General features: G+C 39.0%; 1 protein-coding gene across 7 annotated transcripts in view; it reads left to right on the top strand.

Annotated features, from left to right (window-relative positions):
• SMYD3 (SET and MYND domain containing 3) overlaps window positions 1-18,034 on the top strand; it is a 425,811-nt gene that overhangs the window by 328,653 nt on the left and 79,124 nt on the right. For 5 of the 7 annotated variants that reach the window (XM_054818819.1, XM_054818822.1, XM_054818825.1 and 2 more), the window contains 3 exons: window positions 5,203-5,270; window positions 7,722-7,824; window positions 17,680-17,790. In XM_054818819.1, the coding sequence (XP_054674794.1) occupies window positions 5,203-5,270; window positions 7,722-7,824; window positions 17,680-17,790 (282 nt within the window). The remainder of the gene's footprint in view (window positions 1-5,202; window positions 5,271-7,721; window positions 7,825-17,679; window positions 17,791-18,034) is intronic. The other 2 variants (XM_054818820.1, XM_054818821.1) reach the window with 2 other exon arrangements.

Here is an 18,034-nt window from a genome sequence, read left to right as displayed (position 1 = left end):
AGCTTCCCACCTTGTCCCATCTCCTCTCTCCCTCTCCAATACCCTGTCGAGTGGACAGAGCTGAGGTTTCAGAGTGAGAAGCTCTTCCTGCATGGGAAGCCCTGGTGTCATGGGCTGTGGCCATGAGCAGGTGAGTGAAATACATCCAAAAGAGAGGCTTGACAGGTCTGTCACTGCTGTGGCATACTGTCCATTTACAGTTGAGCACTGTTGCCGTGTTTAGCACTGTTGCTCTGGCGCTCCATGTGCCAAATGAAGTCATTAGCAGATTTTAGATCTATCAGCCATCTGTGCCTGGTGTCTGTTCATCCTCGAGTGGGAAAGAGCTATCGATGCAGAGCTATAGTGGGATGTAGTGGTGCTAGAAGGTCTCTGGGGTGTGTCTTGGTCATTTGAATTAGCATGCCCCTTGCATAGCAAAATAGCATTTACTGCCCACCCCTTCCTCCTGGCTAGCGTTTGAGTCTCTTGAGAAGCCTGTTAACATGAGAACTGGTTACAGCATCTTTTGTTAAATATTTGCTGATGACCAGGAATACCCAGCCAGCTTTGCTGTGAATGAGAAACTTAATAATCCATGAAGGGTTTTTTTTTATATATATCTTTAATTTACATTAGGTTGGCTTCATAAATTAGGGGAAAAAGTGTTAGCTATGGCTTTCTTCCTGGTGTTGGGTTAGAATACGCCAGCTGTGACACACCATTTACAGAGATGGCGGGACTCATTGTATGTCAAAGCTGAAAATTAGATTGACCCTATCAGTGCAATATACCCTTTGGTAGTCCTTCTTGTGAGGGTTTCTTACACATAAGAGCTGCCTCACTGCGTTGCAGGAACATACAGGAACGCGTGGAGACAAAATGATTGATTATTAGTCCCGGTATTTGAAATTTGATCTGTGCAGCAAGTGTTGGCCAATAATGATTTGTTTTCTTTCCCTTACTCCCTTATTGACATTTTTCATTGTCTTAATGTCCCAAATTTCAAATCTGGAATGTCCTGCTATCAAGTCTGACTCTGCTTTATTTAACCCAAATGCAAATCCATGGTACAAAGCGATATGAATGAGGTCTGAACTGAAAGCAACAACTGTTGCCAAACTGAAGCCTTCATACCCTGTCAAATGCAAACACTAAAATAAATCTTCATGGTTGTCCACTAGACTGTGGGTCTGGCACAGCCAAAGATTGTTCTGACAGTAGCTCCAGACGTCTTGAGAAGAGAGACCTCCTTACGAGGTACATTTAATGAATTTTAATGTGTCACTCAGAGAGGAAATAGAGTTTAACAGATTGCAGTAATTTTTATTTGCTGTTAAAGTATGCCTGAGAATAATGGTCAGTGAGTAAAGTTGGTTTACTCTCTGTGTGTTTACCAGTCTGGGAAAGATTGTGTCTTCTACTTGAGTTACCTTACTGAGTACAGGATACCTCTCTAAAACATGTGCAGTCTCGTAAAAGAACAAATCTTTTTATTTAATTCAATCAGTTTACATAATATTGTTTGTTGTTTGAAATATCAGTTCCTTTTAAATAAACTTGCAGGATTTATTGCCATGGAGCCATCTCAAATACTGACAATTGATTCTTTAAATTGTTAGTGAACTGTATGGCCAATCAGGCTACGAGGATAAGCCCTGAGAGCTTTAGGATACTCCTAAGTAAGTTTTGCATTGTGGAGGTTTCAAAAGTCTGTGACTTTTCCCTGAGAATTTTCCCTTGGTTGTCATGCCAGGCGATGTGTTATTTCAGAAATTTTAGAAATGGCAAGGAATTAGATTTTGCAACTTTGAAGTTCTGAAATATGTGGGCATTTTTCCTTATTTGTGAGTATAACAAACTCTGTGAGTACTCTGTTCTGTCTCCATATGTGGATATGCAGTTTTAGCTCTGGATAGAGAGGAATTTTTAGAGGAGTCAGAAGGGTCAAGCTGAACAACAGCACAGATTAAATAGCTGAGATAAATGATTGTACAGGAGTTAAGATGACCAAGGGCCATACCTTTGTAAGGAAGAATCATTTCTTGAAGTGCCAGATTGCCGAGAATTATTTATTCTTTCTTATTTTAAAATCTGGGATCACACAGAATCAGAACCTGGTTGTAGTATAAGGAATAAGGTGCGTCAGTTAAGGTAGAAAAAAGACAACACAAGGTGATTATGAAAACCTGCAAGAAATACTATGACGCATGAGAAAGATGTTGTTTGCCTTGTTTTATTTCCCTGGAAATGGACTTAGTTCCAGTCCCAGTAGGTGTTGTTTTGGGGGGTTGGAACTAGACGATCTTTAAGGTCCCTTCCAACCTAGGCCGTTCTGTGATTCTATGATCCACAATTGCCTCGGGAGCAAGCAGCTTACCTGTGCTCTCCTGAAGTAGTGTTAGATACTCCAGATTTAGCTGTTATTTGAGCTACGCTTAAATGTCTGTGAATACTGGGAAGCTAGGAAAATGGATTTTTCTTCAGGTGTTCTGTAAAAGAAATGCCTTCTTCCTTTTGTTTCTTGGGAGTTGTGGTCTACAACATCAATTCTTGTGGTGGATTTTTGGATTGAAATCTCAGAACTCCTTTTGGTAGGACTAATCTTTAACTTTGAGATTTAAAACCTCTTAAAAGTTTATGTGAATAAAAACGTAGAGATATTCCATAGATTTTTAGAGACTTTGTAAGAAATCTAAAAGAAAACAAACAACCAACCCCATCCCCAGTTGACAGACTATGGGGATTTCATATTTGATACGTGTTACCAGCAGCTAACTGTCCATGAGGGATTGTCATTGTATCAGAATTTCTCAAATCGTAAATAATGAGATCTTCCTCCTACCACCACCATCTCAATATCTCTCCTTCCACTTGCTGAGGACAGAAAGCAGCCGTAACAAAGGTTACTATCTATAGTATGCTTTATAAGTGCATCACTGTTTTTTTCATACCTGAGTTTAAAAGAGGGGAAAGATTGTCTCCTAGGAGGTTAATCAAACCTTGGAATACCTGAAACTTCTTATGCCCCTGGTAGGATTGTGAGCAAAATAGTGTAGCTCAAAATTCACAGGACCGGTTAGACTTCTGTCTATATTTATGTACTTAAATACGTTTTTAGATCTGGCCTTCTATACTTTGGATTCCCAGTCTCATATCTGAAACTGCAAATAATTAGAAATTTGATGGCATTTCACTACCTCACTGGGATATTGAGATGCAACTGCATACTGTGAAAATATCTAAACCACAAAGGTTAAAAAGTGTCTTATGGCAAACTGCTCTTGAAAGATACTCTTGATGTCTGAATCTCAGAGCATCCATTCATCTCACATTTTTCTTCGCATATAGCCTGGCATAAAAAGCTAATGCACATTTATGACAAGGAAAAAAAACTATTGTGACTTCTGTGTGTAAAACTTTTCACATAATAGAATACACACCTGTAATAGAAAATGATTAAACAATCCCTATAACTCTGCAGTGATCAAAATTCAATGTTGTTAATATAAACAGTTTTATTTTAATAATAGGAGATTTTCAAGGAAGAAGGACTCATTTAGTTCTAAGAGATGTTTGACCTCTGCTACTTCATAATCCGTTAGAGAGAGCTAAGGTCCACATAAGCTGGTTTTCTTTCTTTTACCTGGAAGGCATTATTTTTTCAATAAATACCGAAATCAAGTCAATATTTTTAGAAGCAGGATAATTGCCACTTTAAATGGACTAATCTTTGCTCAGAAGTTGTCTGACACTTTATATCCAATGCCAGCAGGAAAGAAATAATTAAGATGTATGCTTTTGGTAATTGATCAGGAACATTTGAATGGGGTACATAAATAATAGACTAATCAAAGTATTGTCTAACCATTTAAAAAAACACATGCCCTACTGCATGTACATTTATTTAAATTAACGGTGCTGTCAGAATTTATGAGAAATTTTGAAAGAGGATTTCATTTTCACCTTATGGTTAATGCTCTCATAAATAATAATTTGTCAATTTATAGGATAAAATATATTATTAAATTGTTCAGTGTATCTCTTTAAAATAGAGGTGTGCATATACTGTTCTGGGCAATTAGTCTATGGATAAAACTACAACTTTCAAATCTCATTTTCACGTCTGCCAAATCCTACTCTAACTCATTTTCCGTTCTAACAAGAATTAATGATATTAGTAATCTAATGGTATGCAGAAGAGACCTGGAACTTTTCTTGTGTATGCAGTATCATGCAGTGGTTTTCTACATAAAATATTTTATTAGTATGTCATTTATAACTGACCAACAGATTATCTAAAAAAATAAAATAATAAAAAACACCACCACCACCAACAACAACAACAAAACACCCAAGCTGTTCCAAAAAAATCAGATTTTTTAAAAATTCATTAGGAATTGGTTTCTGGTTCTTGTTTGAGCCCATGAAAATGATACTTGCTAATCATGTACAAAGCGCTGATCTATCTTGGAGTTGAACACCAAGAAGCTTCAGTTTGATAGTTTGGGGTAGGGCTGTATCTATTTGCAAGCAACTTCTATTCTTTTCCACTCTTTTTTAAAACCACTTTAGCTTTGTGTGATTTTATGAGGGAAGAATACACTGTCAAGCTGAATATTTGAAATTAAATTAAAATTAATATTTCTCTTGAATGGTAATTTGAACATGTTTTTTTGTGTGATCTTTTACATGCAAACCAAAATACCCATAATGTGAAAGATACGCTATTGCACAGTCTGTATTTATTTATGTCCATATCATGTCGCCACAGTCAAGGTTGCTATTTACTTCAAAACTGTCTCATATATATTCTTTGGGCTCCACAGGTACTCACTAAAAGGTGCTGTGACAGCCTGGCATCAGCAGAGTCCTTGCATGGAAACAGCCACTCTTTCCATCAGCAGTCACTGTCATCTTCTCAGCCTCTGTGTAGGGTGGCTTCCCCCACCCCCGAACAGGAAAGTGGGGCCTCTGCATGTGTTTAACCCCACATTTTTGCAGGATACTAATATTTCTGCTTTTAATTGACTGTAGTTTTACAGGAGAGTGTGTCCCAGATGTGATTGCTGTAAAATGAAAGAGCACCAGTGTTGGGCTTGAGTGTTTCTCATCCAATTACCAATTGCCCCTTCATTTTATTTTGAAAGTTTTTTTTTCACTTGAGTATGGGGTTTCCAAAGGATTCTGGTAATCCTGGATTTTTTTCCCTTGTTTTTACAGGTGACCTGTAACTGTTTCACCATCAGCAATGGAGAGATGCAGGATGTTGGTGTTGGCCTATATCCCAGGTACTGCGGACACTGTTTCATTCACTGGCAAAATCTGTGTTAGTTTTTTTTTTCCTTTTTTCCTAGGTAGCTGTAGGGACCATCAAAGCAGCAGGTAACATGTCCAAATGAGAAACTGGGAAATGCAAATAAATTAAAGGAGAATAAAAAAAATATGATCAAGTTGAAAACATTCTTAATAGTCCTGATTACAGAGTTAAAACAGTTTAAATAGGATATATCTTTATATTTTATTTTTATGCTGGTGGTAGTCTTTTCTAAGTAAGAATAAATGCTGACATCAAAAATGTGACTGAGACTAGTAAAAAGAAACCTGTTCAGCATTGCTTTAGAATATAGATATTTTGTAGCCAAGAGCCTTCTGAACTGGCAATTAAAAGAAAGAGACTGAACACGTTTATTGGTAAATTACCATAACTAAGAAACCAGTAAGGTGAAAAGATAAGCCCCTTGAGAGATGGATGTTAATATTTTACTAATTTCTTACTTCTATTGGGTAAGAAGTGCGTACCAGGGAAGGTTTTGCCTTCATAGAATTAGTTACCTGTAATTATTAATGTGGAAAATTAATATGTATAGTTTAAAATTATATTTTACCATCTCAATCTTTTGTTAATGCACGGTTGAGCTATGTTGTCAATACCTCAGTGGGCCTGTTGTCGTTTCTTTTTCTACAAATGTCATGTGTATAAGATTTGATTAAGGACACTTAATATTTTGAGGCCTGCTTTGTGGTAAACATAAGGGAAAGGCGGTTAGGAGGACATGGGAATTGGTGTTATGAAAAGTACAGAACAGTCATTTGATTTCATAGTAGAATGGAAACAAATCCTTTCACATACTTGGGAAAAATGAAACATTTTTTTTTGAGCATTATTATTAGTGAAATGTTTTCTTTTGCTTAAAAATATGCCCCTGACTGGGAAGAAAGTGCCTATGTTCTGTGATAGTGCAATGCCAAGGGATGCAAGAGACTCTTGCCCAAGTCAGTTCAGAGCAGTTCGAGTTTTGCCGTAGCAAATCACTCTGAGCTGGGAACATTGTGAGCTCAAATCTGTGGTTCCCAAATCCTAGGCAAATGCCCTTCCAGATGAATTCACATGCTTCCAGGTGAAATTGTCGTGAAAACCACCAGTGTTTCCATGAGATGAAATTTGATTAAAAGTGCTTTGGTTAGTCTCATTAACAGGTTGTATATTGTTGTATGGCTTGATAGCTTCAGCATCCCAATATATTTTAAAATAGATAAAATCCTGTGGTGGTTCTCTGCATCACTTTGCCAGCAGCTTTCAGAGTAAGCTCAGTGATCTCACAGGAAGTGAAATGGGAACTCTCTCCCACTGTACATTACTGGGTTCATGTGGAGATATTTTATGAGGCCAGAAGGGACCTCAAAAGAGTCAGGCTCCTGTTGATAGCTCCTTTAAGAGTCAGGAACTGAATAAACGTGGTTTGGTGCAGGGCTCTGACCCTTGGCAACATTGTCTATTTTGCCAAAAACAGCTGGGATTTTGAGAAAGCAAATAAAGGCAGCCAGGAGCTGGATAAGCCAAAAATTCTTCTTCCAGCCTGATGATCCCAGAATTGTATTTTCAATGGGTCATTCCCATAGGGGAAGAACCATCAGCCCCATGTCTGCTATGGGACTGATGTTAGCCTGGCAAAGCCAGCTGTTTCTCAGCTAGTGAAACATGGGATTCAAAAGCATATAGCAGATGTTATTGATGTTGTTCTGAACAGTCTCCTTCAAAAAAGAGGAAAGGGCATGTCTGTGTCAGGAGATGCACCAACGTGTGTGTCTCTTAGGGATGGCTGCAGCTCCGGAATGAGTTGTGCTGCTTCAGCTGTCACACACCACAAGAGCAGAGGCTGGACCAAAATATGTGTAGCAGAGGCAATGGCTGTATCTCCTCTTTCAGCTCTATACACCAAGTATACTATGTTTTTGGGACATGGTATGTTCCATTTTCTACCTGCAATGAAATACAGATTGATTGCTAGCCCCTTTCTGCTTCAGTGAGGGTCAAGGTAACTGATAAGGTTAGTGCCCCAAAACTGAGCAGAAGCAGCAGAAATAAAACACAGTCCCAAGGTGCTAACCTTTTGCTCTGCCTTGTTCCCCGCTTGCCTGCTTTGCCCTCTCGGAGAGTCACTGGGAGGCTATTGCCTCCTTCCCACCCTGAGTGTGCAGAAGGCAGAAACACGTGAAGAGATCCAGGCATGGCTCCTATTAGCAATGAATATAAATCTTCTAAGCGTTAATTTTCCTCCCCTAACCAGGAGCAGCTGATTTACCAGGGATTTTATCTGTTTCATAACTTAATTGCTTATTGCTTGATACTTCAGATGTAATCGTGTTAGCTACTTTTAAATGATTAAAGGGGAATGGCAGTGGAGGCTCCTCTGTAAAGTTCTTTCTCTCTCTTTCTCCCCCTCTACCACCCCTCACAGCATGTCTTTACTGAACCACAGCTGCGACCCAAACTGCGTGATCGTTTTTGAAGGATACCAGCTTTTACTTCGCTCCATCCGAGAGATCCAGATTGGTGAAGAGGTAATTAACTTGTCCTCCCTTCCATCACAGACACCTGCAACAATGACATCTCCCTAAATAAATTCCAGACTTCAGGGCCACCAGCTTAATATTTTGATGATATATTGATGCCACTTTCTAGCACATAGCTATCAGGGGGGAAATGATAAATAGAATCATCTCTTCACACTGCCTGGGCCCCATAATCATTACTTCTCATAAATCACTAGCAGTCTTGATAAATTCTTGTTCCTCCTTTCCTCCTCTAGGCACTTCATTTAGTTTGTATTTGAATGTCTTTACCCTGGTGGAAACACTTACAATATTTCTGGGTGGAATGCAGTGTTCACTAAGTCATTGCAACAATAAGCATTTGTCGGTGTGCAACCATACTGTTGTTGTAAACCTTTCATTGACAGTGAAAGTAGCAAGACAAAGTTTGTTTTCTTGTCCATTTCATTATAAAAGACTTCAAAATATCCCCTTCAAGACATTTCTGATTTGATCAAAGGTATTCTCAGCTTTGTTTTATAACAACATTTGTATTACTTCGAAAATAATAATTTGTGGCTAGGTAAGCATTTAAAAGTATATGTCTTTTGCAGCAATGTAATATTGAATTTGCATAGGAAGGCCTGCAAAGATGTGTATATATGTAACCAATGACCTATGCAGTCCTAGCTGTTGGTCATGCCAAAATCATGACCTAATGTAAATACGGTTCACGCCTGTGCTTCAAACTCTGGGATGATCAAGGGCATATATATTCTAATTGAGAGTAGTATCTCTTGCTCCCTATGAAGTGTTTTCTCTTTTTAATGTATCCTTTCTCTAAGATAGTAGACTATCAAAATAAGTAAATGGTAAAATATTTTTTTAGGCAAAATATTGTGGACAACCAACAGAAATGCTTTGCATACTTACCTTTTTGCCAAGAAAAATCTTTTAGGATGCCATATGCTTTTGTGGAGCTATTAAGTGTAGACATCTTTCAGTCTGGCATTCTTGTTCAAGTCAAATTATAGGCACTTTTCTTCCACTTTATCCATATACCATAACTTTCCTCTTGGCTTCCCAATTGACCAAGATGAGTTGTTTATTTAAAAATACAGTAGATTTTAATGTCTTTCCAGGATGCATTTGGGTTAATTATTAGAGTTCTGAATACTGAAGCTATCTTATTTTTATGTATGTGGATATATTTTTCTAGGTAAATTTCATAAAGCAATTCTTTGTAAAAAGCAGCTTTTACAGAATGGGAGAGGCCCTCAGGTGGCCCTGGGTGGTTCTGGAGTGAGAGGTGAAGTAGAATTCCCTTGCGGGCTTGACCACCATGCAGACTGTGCTGTGGCTGGGAAGCTATAACCCAAATTTTAGACTTAGTGTTAGTGGTCTGTGACCCACAGAAGTCCCTAGGTTAAAATCAGTGGTGAAACACATATGCGGTAAGTTACAAGTCATTTATAAGGCAATCAGGAAATAAATATAAAGCAGGGAAGCCAGGACGAATTTGTTTGCTGTGACTTTGGCAGTTGTGTGAATACAGAATTTAAAATGACTGCACCTTGTGTGGGCATATAATATTTTCTAAAAAACTTTGCCTCCAATGAGGCAGTCAAATAAAGTCAGAAGTTTCCAAAGAGCTCGGGTTCTGGTGTCTTTGTTGCAACATTTACTTCTGGTTTTGGTACTGAAGGGAAAACTTGCCCTAAGGAACATGTAAGATTTTATTTTATATATACATATATGTATACACATACACACATACACTGTGTTAAAACAGGTGCCCTCTTGACTTACCTGGAAATAAAAGTCTCAGTCTGAGGTACATGCTTCTTTAATAAGGATGTGTTTAAGGAAGAAAATGGGCATAAGTGAGATAGTGAAGGTAAAAAGTGAATATTAGTTTAGATCTGTTATAGGAGGAGGAAGGAAAAGAAAATTATTATGAGGGGACGTATAAGTCAGCAGTTTAATATTATTTTCAACACCCAATTACTTTTCCTCTTATACAACTGCTGCCGCTTTTCATTTTGTGTTCTGCATGGCAGCTTTGGTACAACTTCTTTCCACACTGTCTTACTGATGCCTGCAGCAGGGTGAGCTCAGTTTTCTTAATAGCTGTGTATTGAATTTACATACCTATGGACATGAAACTACATTACCTGTTATGAGCTGAGTTTTCACTTATATTACTGAGGTCATGAGCTGAGCTAATGGGAGAGAAAATATGTGTTAGGGATCATAAAATCATAGAATGGTTTGGGTTGGAAGGGACCTCAAAGATCACCTAGTTCCAACCCCCCTGCCATGGGCAGGGACACCCTCCACTAGACCACGTTGCCCAAAGCCTCATCCAACCTGGCCTTGAACACTGCCAGGGATGGGGCCTCCACAACCTCTCTGGGCAACCTGTTCCAGTGCCTCACCACCCTCACAGTAAAGGATTTCTTTCTAACATCTAATCTAAATCGACCCTCCTTCAGCTTAAACCCATTCCCCCTTGTCCTGTCACTACACTCCCTGATAAACAGTCCCTCCCCATCTTTCCTGTAGGCCCCCTTCAGATACTGGTAAGCCACAATTAGATCTCCCCGGAGCCTTCTTTTCTCCAGGCTGAGCAATCCCAACTCTCTCAGCCTGTCCTCATAGGAGAGGTGCTCCAGCCCTCTGATCAACTTAGCAGCCCTCCTCTGGACTCTCTCCAACAGCTCCATGTCTCTCCTGTACTGGGGCCCCCAGAGCTGGATGCAGTACTCCAGGTGGGGTCTCATGAGAGCAGAGTAGAGGGGCAGGAATCTGGGTTTTCTGAATAAACTGAGTACTCTAAGGTGGTAAGATGAACATTGTTTCAAGTCATGAGGCACCAAGAAAACTTAAAGAACTATAGGCAGCAGAAAACTTGCCTTATCCTGTTCAGATGTACACTAGATTTAGACAGAATGAGATCCCCTATGTAATAATTAATAGAAAGTGAATAAGCACTAAGATTTATTAGAAAGGAGAAGCTAAGTAGCAAGTCAAGCTCAGATTAGTAGAGGAGGACTATGGCTTTACTGTACATGCAGGAACAAACTTGATAGGGCTTCTGGACCCTTGCCAGGAAAGTCTCAACCCCTGCAATATGATGTGTTCGCTAAGCCAGTGAGAAGTAAAAATATTTTTTGCATATTTGTAGTGCTTTCTATCAGAGGACACTACACCAATTTACTCACGATAAGGAGTTGCTGACCACCTATAATCACAGGGAAAACAGACACAGGGAGTTGAGGCGACTGGCCATTGTGGTCATCCCAAAGTTATATAAAGAGGGACGAACCAGTAAACCTGATTTTGCTTGTAAACCAGAAGAGATATTATTATATCCGTCCGTCTTGGGTGTAGCTGCTGCAGTGTGATGCAGATTTATTCAGGAATAAAATTTATGCCCTAACCACACTTTAGAGTGCTTGTGCTATACACAGTAATTATATTTATCAAATCAGTGATAAAAAGCTTGCAAGATTATGAGAACCTCGAAAAGTTTTTATGTCCTGATGAAAGTTGTTTTAGTCTCATGTCTAGGCAGATTTTGTTGGTTTTGCATATTTTTGACAGGAAGGCATGTGGCATTTAGTGTTTTTTAATTGAATTTTGGTTTGAGCTTTGAAATTTGTTGAAATCCTAAGCCAAAATGTATCATCTCAGGCAGCAGAAAAATAGGACTCCTGAGACAGAAAATGTTTGCCTGAATCCTTACAGACTGAATGTGCTAAATTTGATGGTGCTATATATTTGGAAAACTAATCACTCCTAAAATCATACACAAAAATTCTAGCCATCTAGGCCTTTTGTGGCAAAGACAGTGTTGCCAGTCCTGAAGCACTAAGAAATCATGAGTTGTGAATGTTATTTTTTGTAGGCATTGAAAGAAGGGACTCGTTGCACGGTTTCCCAAGTTGAAGCTTTAGGAAAACAAAATGTATTGCAGGAACAGCAATAAAATACTGAGAGTTGGCAAGATGGAGAAGTGTCTGGTCCTTAAATTTTCCTTCAGAAACCAGAAGTTCATATTTATCTTTAGGTATATTATTTGAGGTTTATACTAATGTGGTTCTATGAAATTGCATGCACTTTGAGGGCAGAAAGTTACCATTTTAAACAAAAATACACTACGTTCCCATTGGCTTTTGCCAATGAACGCTTTAGTTGATGTTCAAAATAACAGCTTTCATTTCTATCATTATATAACTTATTTGTCTGTTTCAATAACATTTATAATCCTCATTAAATGTAGAATTTTTACAGCGAAATTTTGGCTCTGTGTGGCGAGTTGACCCTGGCTATAGGCCAGATGCCTCCCAAAGCCGCTCTTTCACTCCCCTCCTCAGCTGGACAGGGGAGAGGAAATACAACAAAAGGCTCGTGGGTCGGGGTAAGGACAGTGAGAGATCACTCACCAATTGCCATCACAGGCAAAACAGACTCCACTTGGGGAAATCAGTTTAACTTATTACCAATCAAATTGGAGTAGGCTAATGAGAAATAAAACTAAATCTTAAGACACCTTCCCCCCACCCCTCCCTTCTTCCCGGGCTTAACTTTACTCCTGAATGCTCTACCTCCCTCCCGCCACGAGCGGCACAGGGGGACGGGGAATGGGGGTTACGGTCAGTTCATCACACATTGTCTCTGCTGCTTCTTCTTCCCCAGGGGGAGGACTCCTCACACTCTTCCCCTGCTCCAGCCTGGGGTTCCTCCCACAGGAGACAGTCTTCTACCAACTTTTCCAACGTGAGTCCTTCCCACGGGATGCAGTTCTTCACCTGCTCCAGCGTGGGTCCCTCCAGTGGCGGGTCCATCTTGGAGCTGGCTGGCATGGGCTCTGTTGGACATGGGGGAAGCTTCTAGCAGCTTCTCACAGCAGCCACCCCTGTAGCCCCACCCCCGCCCTGCTACCAAAACCTTGCCACACAAACTCAGTACACTCTGATAGGAAACTTCCTTCAAGCTTGGTAGTCTTTTTTTTTTTTTCTTACTCATCCTTGCTCTGTCTCTGTTATAATTCATATAAGGTGGTATGGGTCTATGCTAGTACCCCAAATTCTAGTGCTTGACCAGCTGGTAATCATCACCACTAAATGTCAGTGTTTTCTGTCCTGCAACTGGCATAAAGGGAACAAAATGGATGGGGAGCAGAGGAGAGAACAAAAGAAGTGAAAGGAAGACGAGGCTTGGGAGCAGCTGTTGACCTCCATTCATAGATTGGGGGTTGAGGTGGCTAGAAAGGGTCTCCTAACACTCTGTAGACTCTACTGTATACCAGGTTTTTGAGCTTAATTGAATCTAACAGCAGGAAGAAAGAAATAATAGATTTTTGTGGGGATTTTATTCTATATGTCCCTACTTAAAAGACTACAGGACTTTCTGAAACTTGCTTCCAACAGCTCAAAACTAATCATAACACCTTTTTGCTCCTCAAGATAATGTTAGTTGTAGCGCTGACTAGCACAGCTTTTGTAACTTAAGGTGATGTTTGTATACTTTGACAGTATACAAAGATTTCCTTTTCCTGCACTTTCTTCTTTGCAAAAATGAAATTTATGTATTGTAAAGAAAGGTAAGATATAGGGAAGGATTATAAGAAAGCAAAAATTATTCACCTAGAGATCACCAGGTCTCCTTCAGTGATACGGTAGCCTATCAACTAATTTACTTTCTCGAAAAGACAAACAGCCTGCTCTGAAGAGGTCTTCATCATTTCCCTACCCTTAAGTAACCACTTTAAACAGCATCAAGATGTATGCTATAATTTCAATTGACTTTCTGTTAATTACTGTGTCTTCCTGGTGTTTTGCAGGCAGACATGAGCTCATTTTGCCTGTTCTCCAATCAGAAGTTGTATAGCTATGGTTAGTTTAGTGCCTATCTCAAATCAATTAGTCCTGCCGAGAGACAGGATGTATTAGCTGAGGTCCAAAATGGATCCATGGCTTCTCATTAGCTTCATAGTTCATTTGGAGTAAATTTGTATCTTTCTGCAGAAAGTCGCATAGCAGACTGTACTCTTAAAGAGCAACCAATTTTTAAAATTGGTGCTAAATACAAATCATAATTTCAGATGACCAGCAATGAAATCTATCATGAAGATAGATTTCAACCAAGATATGTAATATTTCTGTTGCTATAATGCTATGAGAAGACGTTTAATATCTGTGTATGTTTGACACATTACATTTTGTCACATTACATTTTTTAAAAGCAAAATTTTCCTTGAGTTAGGAGGAATTTTTGATCATATATGCCAAAACAGAAAGAGCACAGGCTATTCACCACTTACGTAACTCTGTCTCAGGAACAGATTTTTGTACACAACCTTCTCTCACACCCTGAGACCCATGATTGCAAAAACAAGACGACTCACTTTTTTTCCCTGCTGTTTGCATGAAAATAATTGATTTGAAATTTCTACAGAATCTTCTGTCTAGAAATTTTGTAGCTTATAGCCTGTTACAAAAACCATAAATTAACTCCACTGCAGCATGGCAGTACTGGAAAATTGTGTCCACCTCATTTGGCAGATGAGAAACATGAGAAACTAACCACCATACACATAGTTAAAGAATTTCTGTGTCAGAGCAAGAAACAGGGCTCAGACAGTGCTGCATTTCTAAGGAGAAAGTCCTGAGAGTCAATAAGTCTCACGGCTGTTAAATAATTCCCTGCCTTCATAAATGTGATTTAATATATATTCTCCAGTTTGGGGGAAACGATTTACTGCATTCTTTATAAGCGATGCAATAAAGAGGCAAGCTTTGGTCAGCTGAAATAATGTTTTAATTAATACCATACATCCCACATGCAAATACCATTAAGACAACCTTTGATAAATGGGCATATTTCCTAAATATGTACAAGTTAAATGAGCCTTGCATCTAATGAAGGGATCCAAAATTAAAACAAGTGTAGGAGAGAGACCTGAATACAGAATTTTTATGTTTAAACGATTAAATGATTAGTATAGACTTAGTCACCGTTAGGTTGGTCATGTTGCTAAATATTCTAATTACATTTTCCCACTCAGTCTGCCAGCTACGAACATTTTTTCACTTACGGATTTCTGCTGGCAGGACTGGGAATTTGGACTGGGGCCTCTGACAGCAAGAGAAACCCTAAGTTGTTGAAATGCTAAAAAGAGGTATCAATGTGACAAAGCCTCTTCTCCTCCTTCTGCCTAGTCATATGCTGTAATCCAGAGCAGGTTGTCACGTGACTGTTCATATCCAGAACTGTTTGGTAACCTCTGAAAAAGAAATCACTGGTTTCAAACTTCTAAACTTATTCCTACTTCCAAGGTTTCTGCAACATGAATAAAAAAAAAAAAAAAGATGCAAGCAAGTGATGAAGCCTGTAGGCTGAAGATAGATAAAGCATGTTCACTGTTGGCTGTGGGTTTGTTTTGCAGTACTAGAACGGAACCCTGCCTAATGATGGGTTCAACAGTAATGATAGAGTTTAAACCATTGTCTGAAGTATTTTGGCCAAAAATAGACTAATCTCACAAGAATAATTTTTTCCAGAAAATTCATATTGTCTTGTGCTATGCCTGAACTTGATTAAATCCCTTTTGCTGCTAGGTGCCACCTGAACCTAAAGCCCGGTAGGACATGAGTCAGAACCAGTGATGTTTATAGAGAGGATAAGAGACAGGGAACAAGCCAGTGTGCGGAATGATTTTTGGCAGAAAACACTTGCGAGTTGTAAGGAGACATAAGATCAGAGGCTTGTGATGGGAGAGGGAAATCTGGCTTGGAATGGCTGAAGTATGAGGTTAGCACTACAGCTTGACTGGGAACTGCTTTGTGGGAAGGAAGGGAGAGAGATCTTTCTTACCACACCAGGGAGGATGCAGAGTAGGACCATCTAGTGAAAGAAACAAGGTCCAAGTTGGTGAGGTCACTGAAAATGATTGAGAAACCAGAGTAGAGCAACAAGGACTGTTAACTTGGGAGAGTAAGAGCGTTGGCAATCAAATATGGGGAAAGGGTGTAAGATGTTGCATGCAGGGCAGGCAGAAGGACAGATCTGGGACTGGCAGGATGACAAAATCGACCCATTGTACCAAGAATGGCTCGGTAAGGCACTAGAAGTGAGGGCTGGATTAAATAAACAGGTGTGGAGAATAAGACTGGAAAATTATACTCATGGCCAAGGGCAGAGAAGAGAGAGAATAACAGGAACAGATTGGAGAGAATGGGGCAGAAGAGACCAAGCTGGGGAGAAAAGAGTGGAAAAGAAAGAGGCAAAACAAATTCCATCCATTCACCACAGAAAGCTCAGAGGGAAGCGTGCAGCTCCTGTGTAAAAGATTACTACAGACTGTCCTTCTGTAAACCAACAGTGGTGAAACTAATCCCCTCTCGGCTCAGACACGCGCAAGCTGGGACAGAACAACATTATATAGAGTGCAAAACCTAACAAAGTTCTCACACTTTCTAACTTTTTATTACCTATGGAACTTAAATTTTTGTTGCTTTCTTTAATTATACTATTAATCTTCAATTATGAGATCATATTTATTTTTTCCACAGGCTTTCTGCTTATGATCATTTTAAATGCTTGACTTCGCCATCTCAGTAATCTTCTTTTAATATAGTCCTCCTTCAATATATAATCAAATTACATTGTAATAATAATAAATGAAAAAAACGCAGGCATTGTTTTAGTTGCTTGTCAATTGCTTGTTTAATTAGAATGCCTACTAATTTGCAAAACGCAGGTTCTGACAATGGATTTCATAGTCATTACTACAAATTGGTCAGGTTTTCCTGTAATTTCTTTGAGTGGACTCTCATGATTTAACTGAGAACCATGTGAAAATTCTTCCAATTAATTGAAGTGTCTAGGCTCATGATGAAATAATGTGACCTGATTTTTTTTAGCTCTGACCTCTCTGGAGTGTTTCAAAGTGTTGGGTGTGAGCGTAATCACTCAATAGCATGTATGACTGAATGCTGGTCTGAGTTAGGCTGTTATTTTGTTATATTCTTTCCCTTATCGTTAGTTTGTGCCTGTGCAGCACTTTAAACATTTGGAGAAGTCTACAAATGGTTAGCCCTGTAAAATTCCTTCTGACAGGCGTCAAAGTGAACAAACTACAGACTTCTGTTAGTTCATTAGAATTCACTCTGTACAGCATGAGGAGTTGAAACTGGCACAAATCTAAGCATTTTCTTTTATCATTTTAATAATTTTTCTTGTCAGTAGTTTCAACAACTTTGTCTGCAATGCTTTTATGCTTCCTTGGTCACAAAGGAAACATCACAGACACACTGAAGATGGATATGACATAAGACGAGCTGTCCTCAGGCTCAAACATATATTTGCAAGAAAGTAGGGCTTCCCTGAGACAAAATTTTTGGAGATAATTGGTTGTTGTATAACAACAGTGCTAAATACACACTTAAGCTTTGGAGCTGGACAGAAAATAAGTTTTCATGCACAAGGACTTCAGATACTGAGCCTTTTTCTTCTCTCTCTTCTCTCTTTTCTCTCTCTCTTCACTCTTTTCTCTCTCTCCTTGCTCTTTCTTTTTTTTTTTCCTTCCAAATTAGGATGAAAAGTTGAAATAGTCATAATTTGGGGGAGGATTAATAATTTCAAATGATATTGATCTGGAAATATGAAAAAGTGTTCCTCCATGGAAATTATTTTTGGCCCTTATTTTTGCCCTTTATAAAAGTCGTCAATTTCTTCTAGGAAATCATCTGTTAAGATAAAATTTTATTTTATGCTGGAAAACATTGTATCCAAAAAATGTTACCTTAGCTATACATACACCCAAAATGGATTTTTTGAAAAATATACCAATTCTGGTTTTGTATGTACTGCACACAGCTCACCATCAGCTATATTGAATCACTGATGCCCACCAGCGAGCGCCAAAAACAACTGATGCGCCAGTATTGCTTTGAATGTGACTGTCTTCTCTGCCAGAATCAAGAAAAGGTAGGTTGAGTGAAGAAGTTCCTTGCCAATGAAACAGATTTTTCCAAGGCCTGTCAGCAGCTTCTCTTCCTTTACGTAATACTTATCTTTTGCTACTAATTAAATGGCCAGAATAGAGAAGAAAATGACCTCTGTCCTCAGTGGTGTTTATGTTCCTATGATAGACAACTGTGAAGGAAAGAAAAGCAGGAAATGTTGACAACATGATAAGAAGAACTTCTTGCTAAAACATGCATTGTTCATA

Source organism: Grus americana, chromosome 3 (assembly GCF_028858705.1).
Source record: "Grus americana isolate bGruAme1 chromosome 3, bGruAme1.mat, whole genome shotgun sequence".
Lineage (NCBI taxonomy): Eukaryota > Metazoa > Chordata > Aves > Gruiformes > Gruidae > Grus > Grus americana.
The sequence above is the reverse complement of the archived record's forward strand: the minus strand, read 5'-3'. Positions and strand labels throughout refer to the sequence as shown.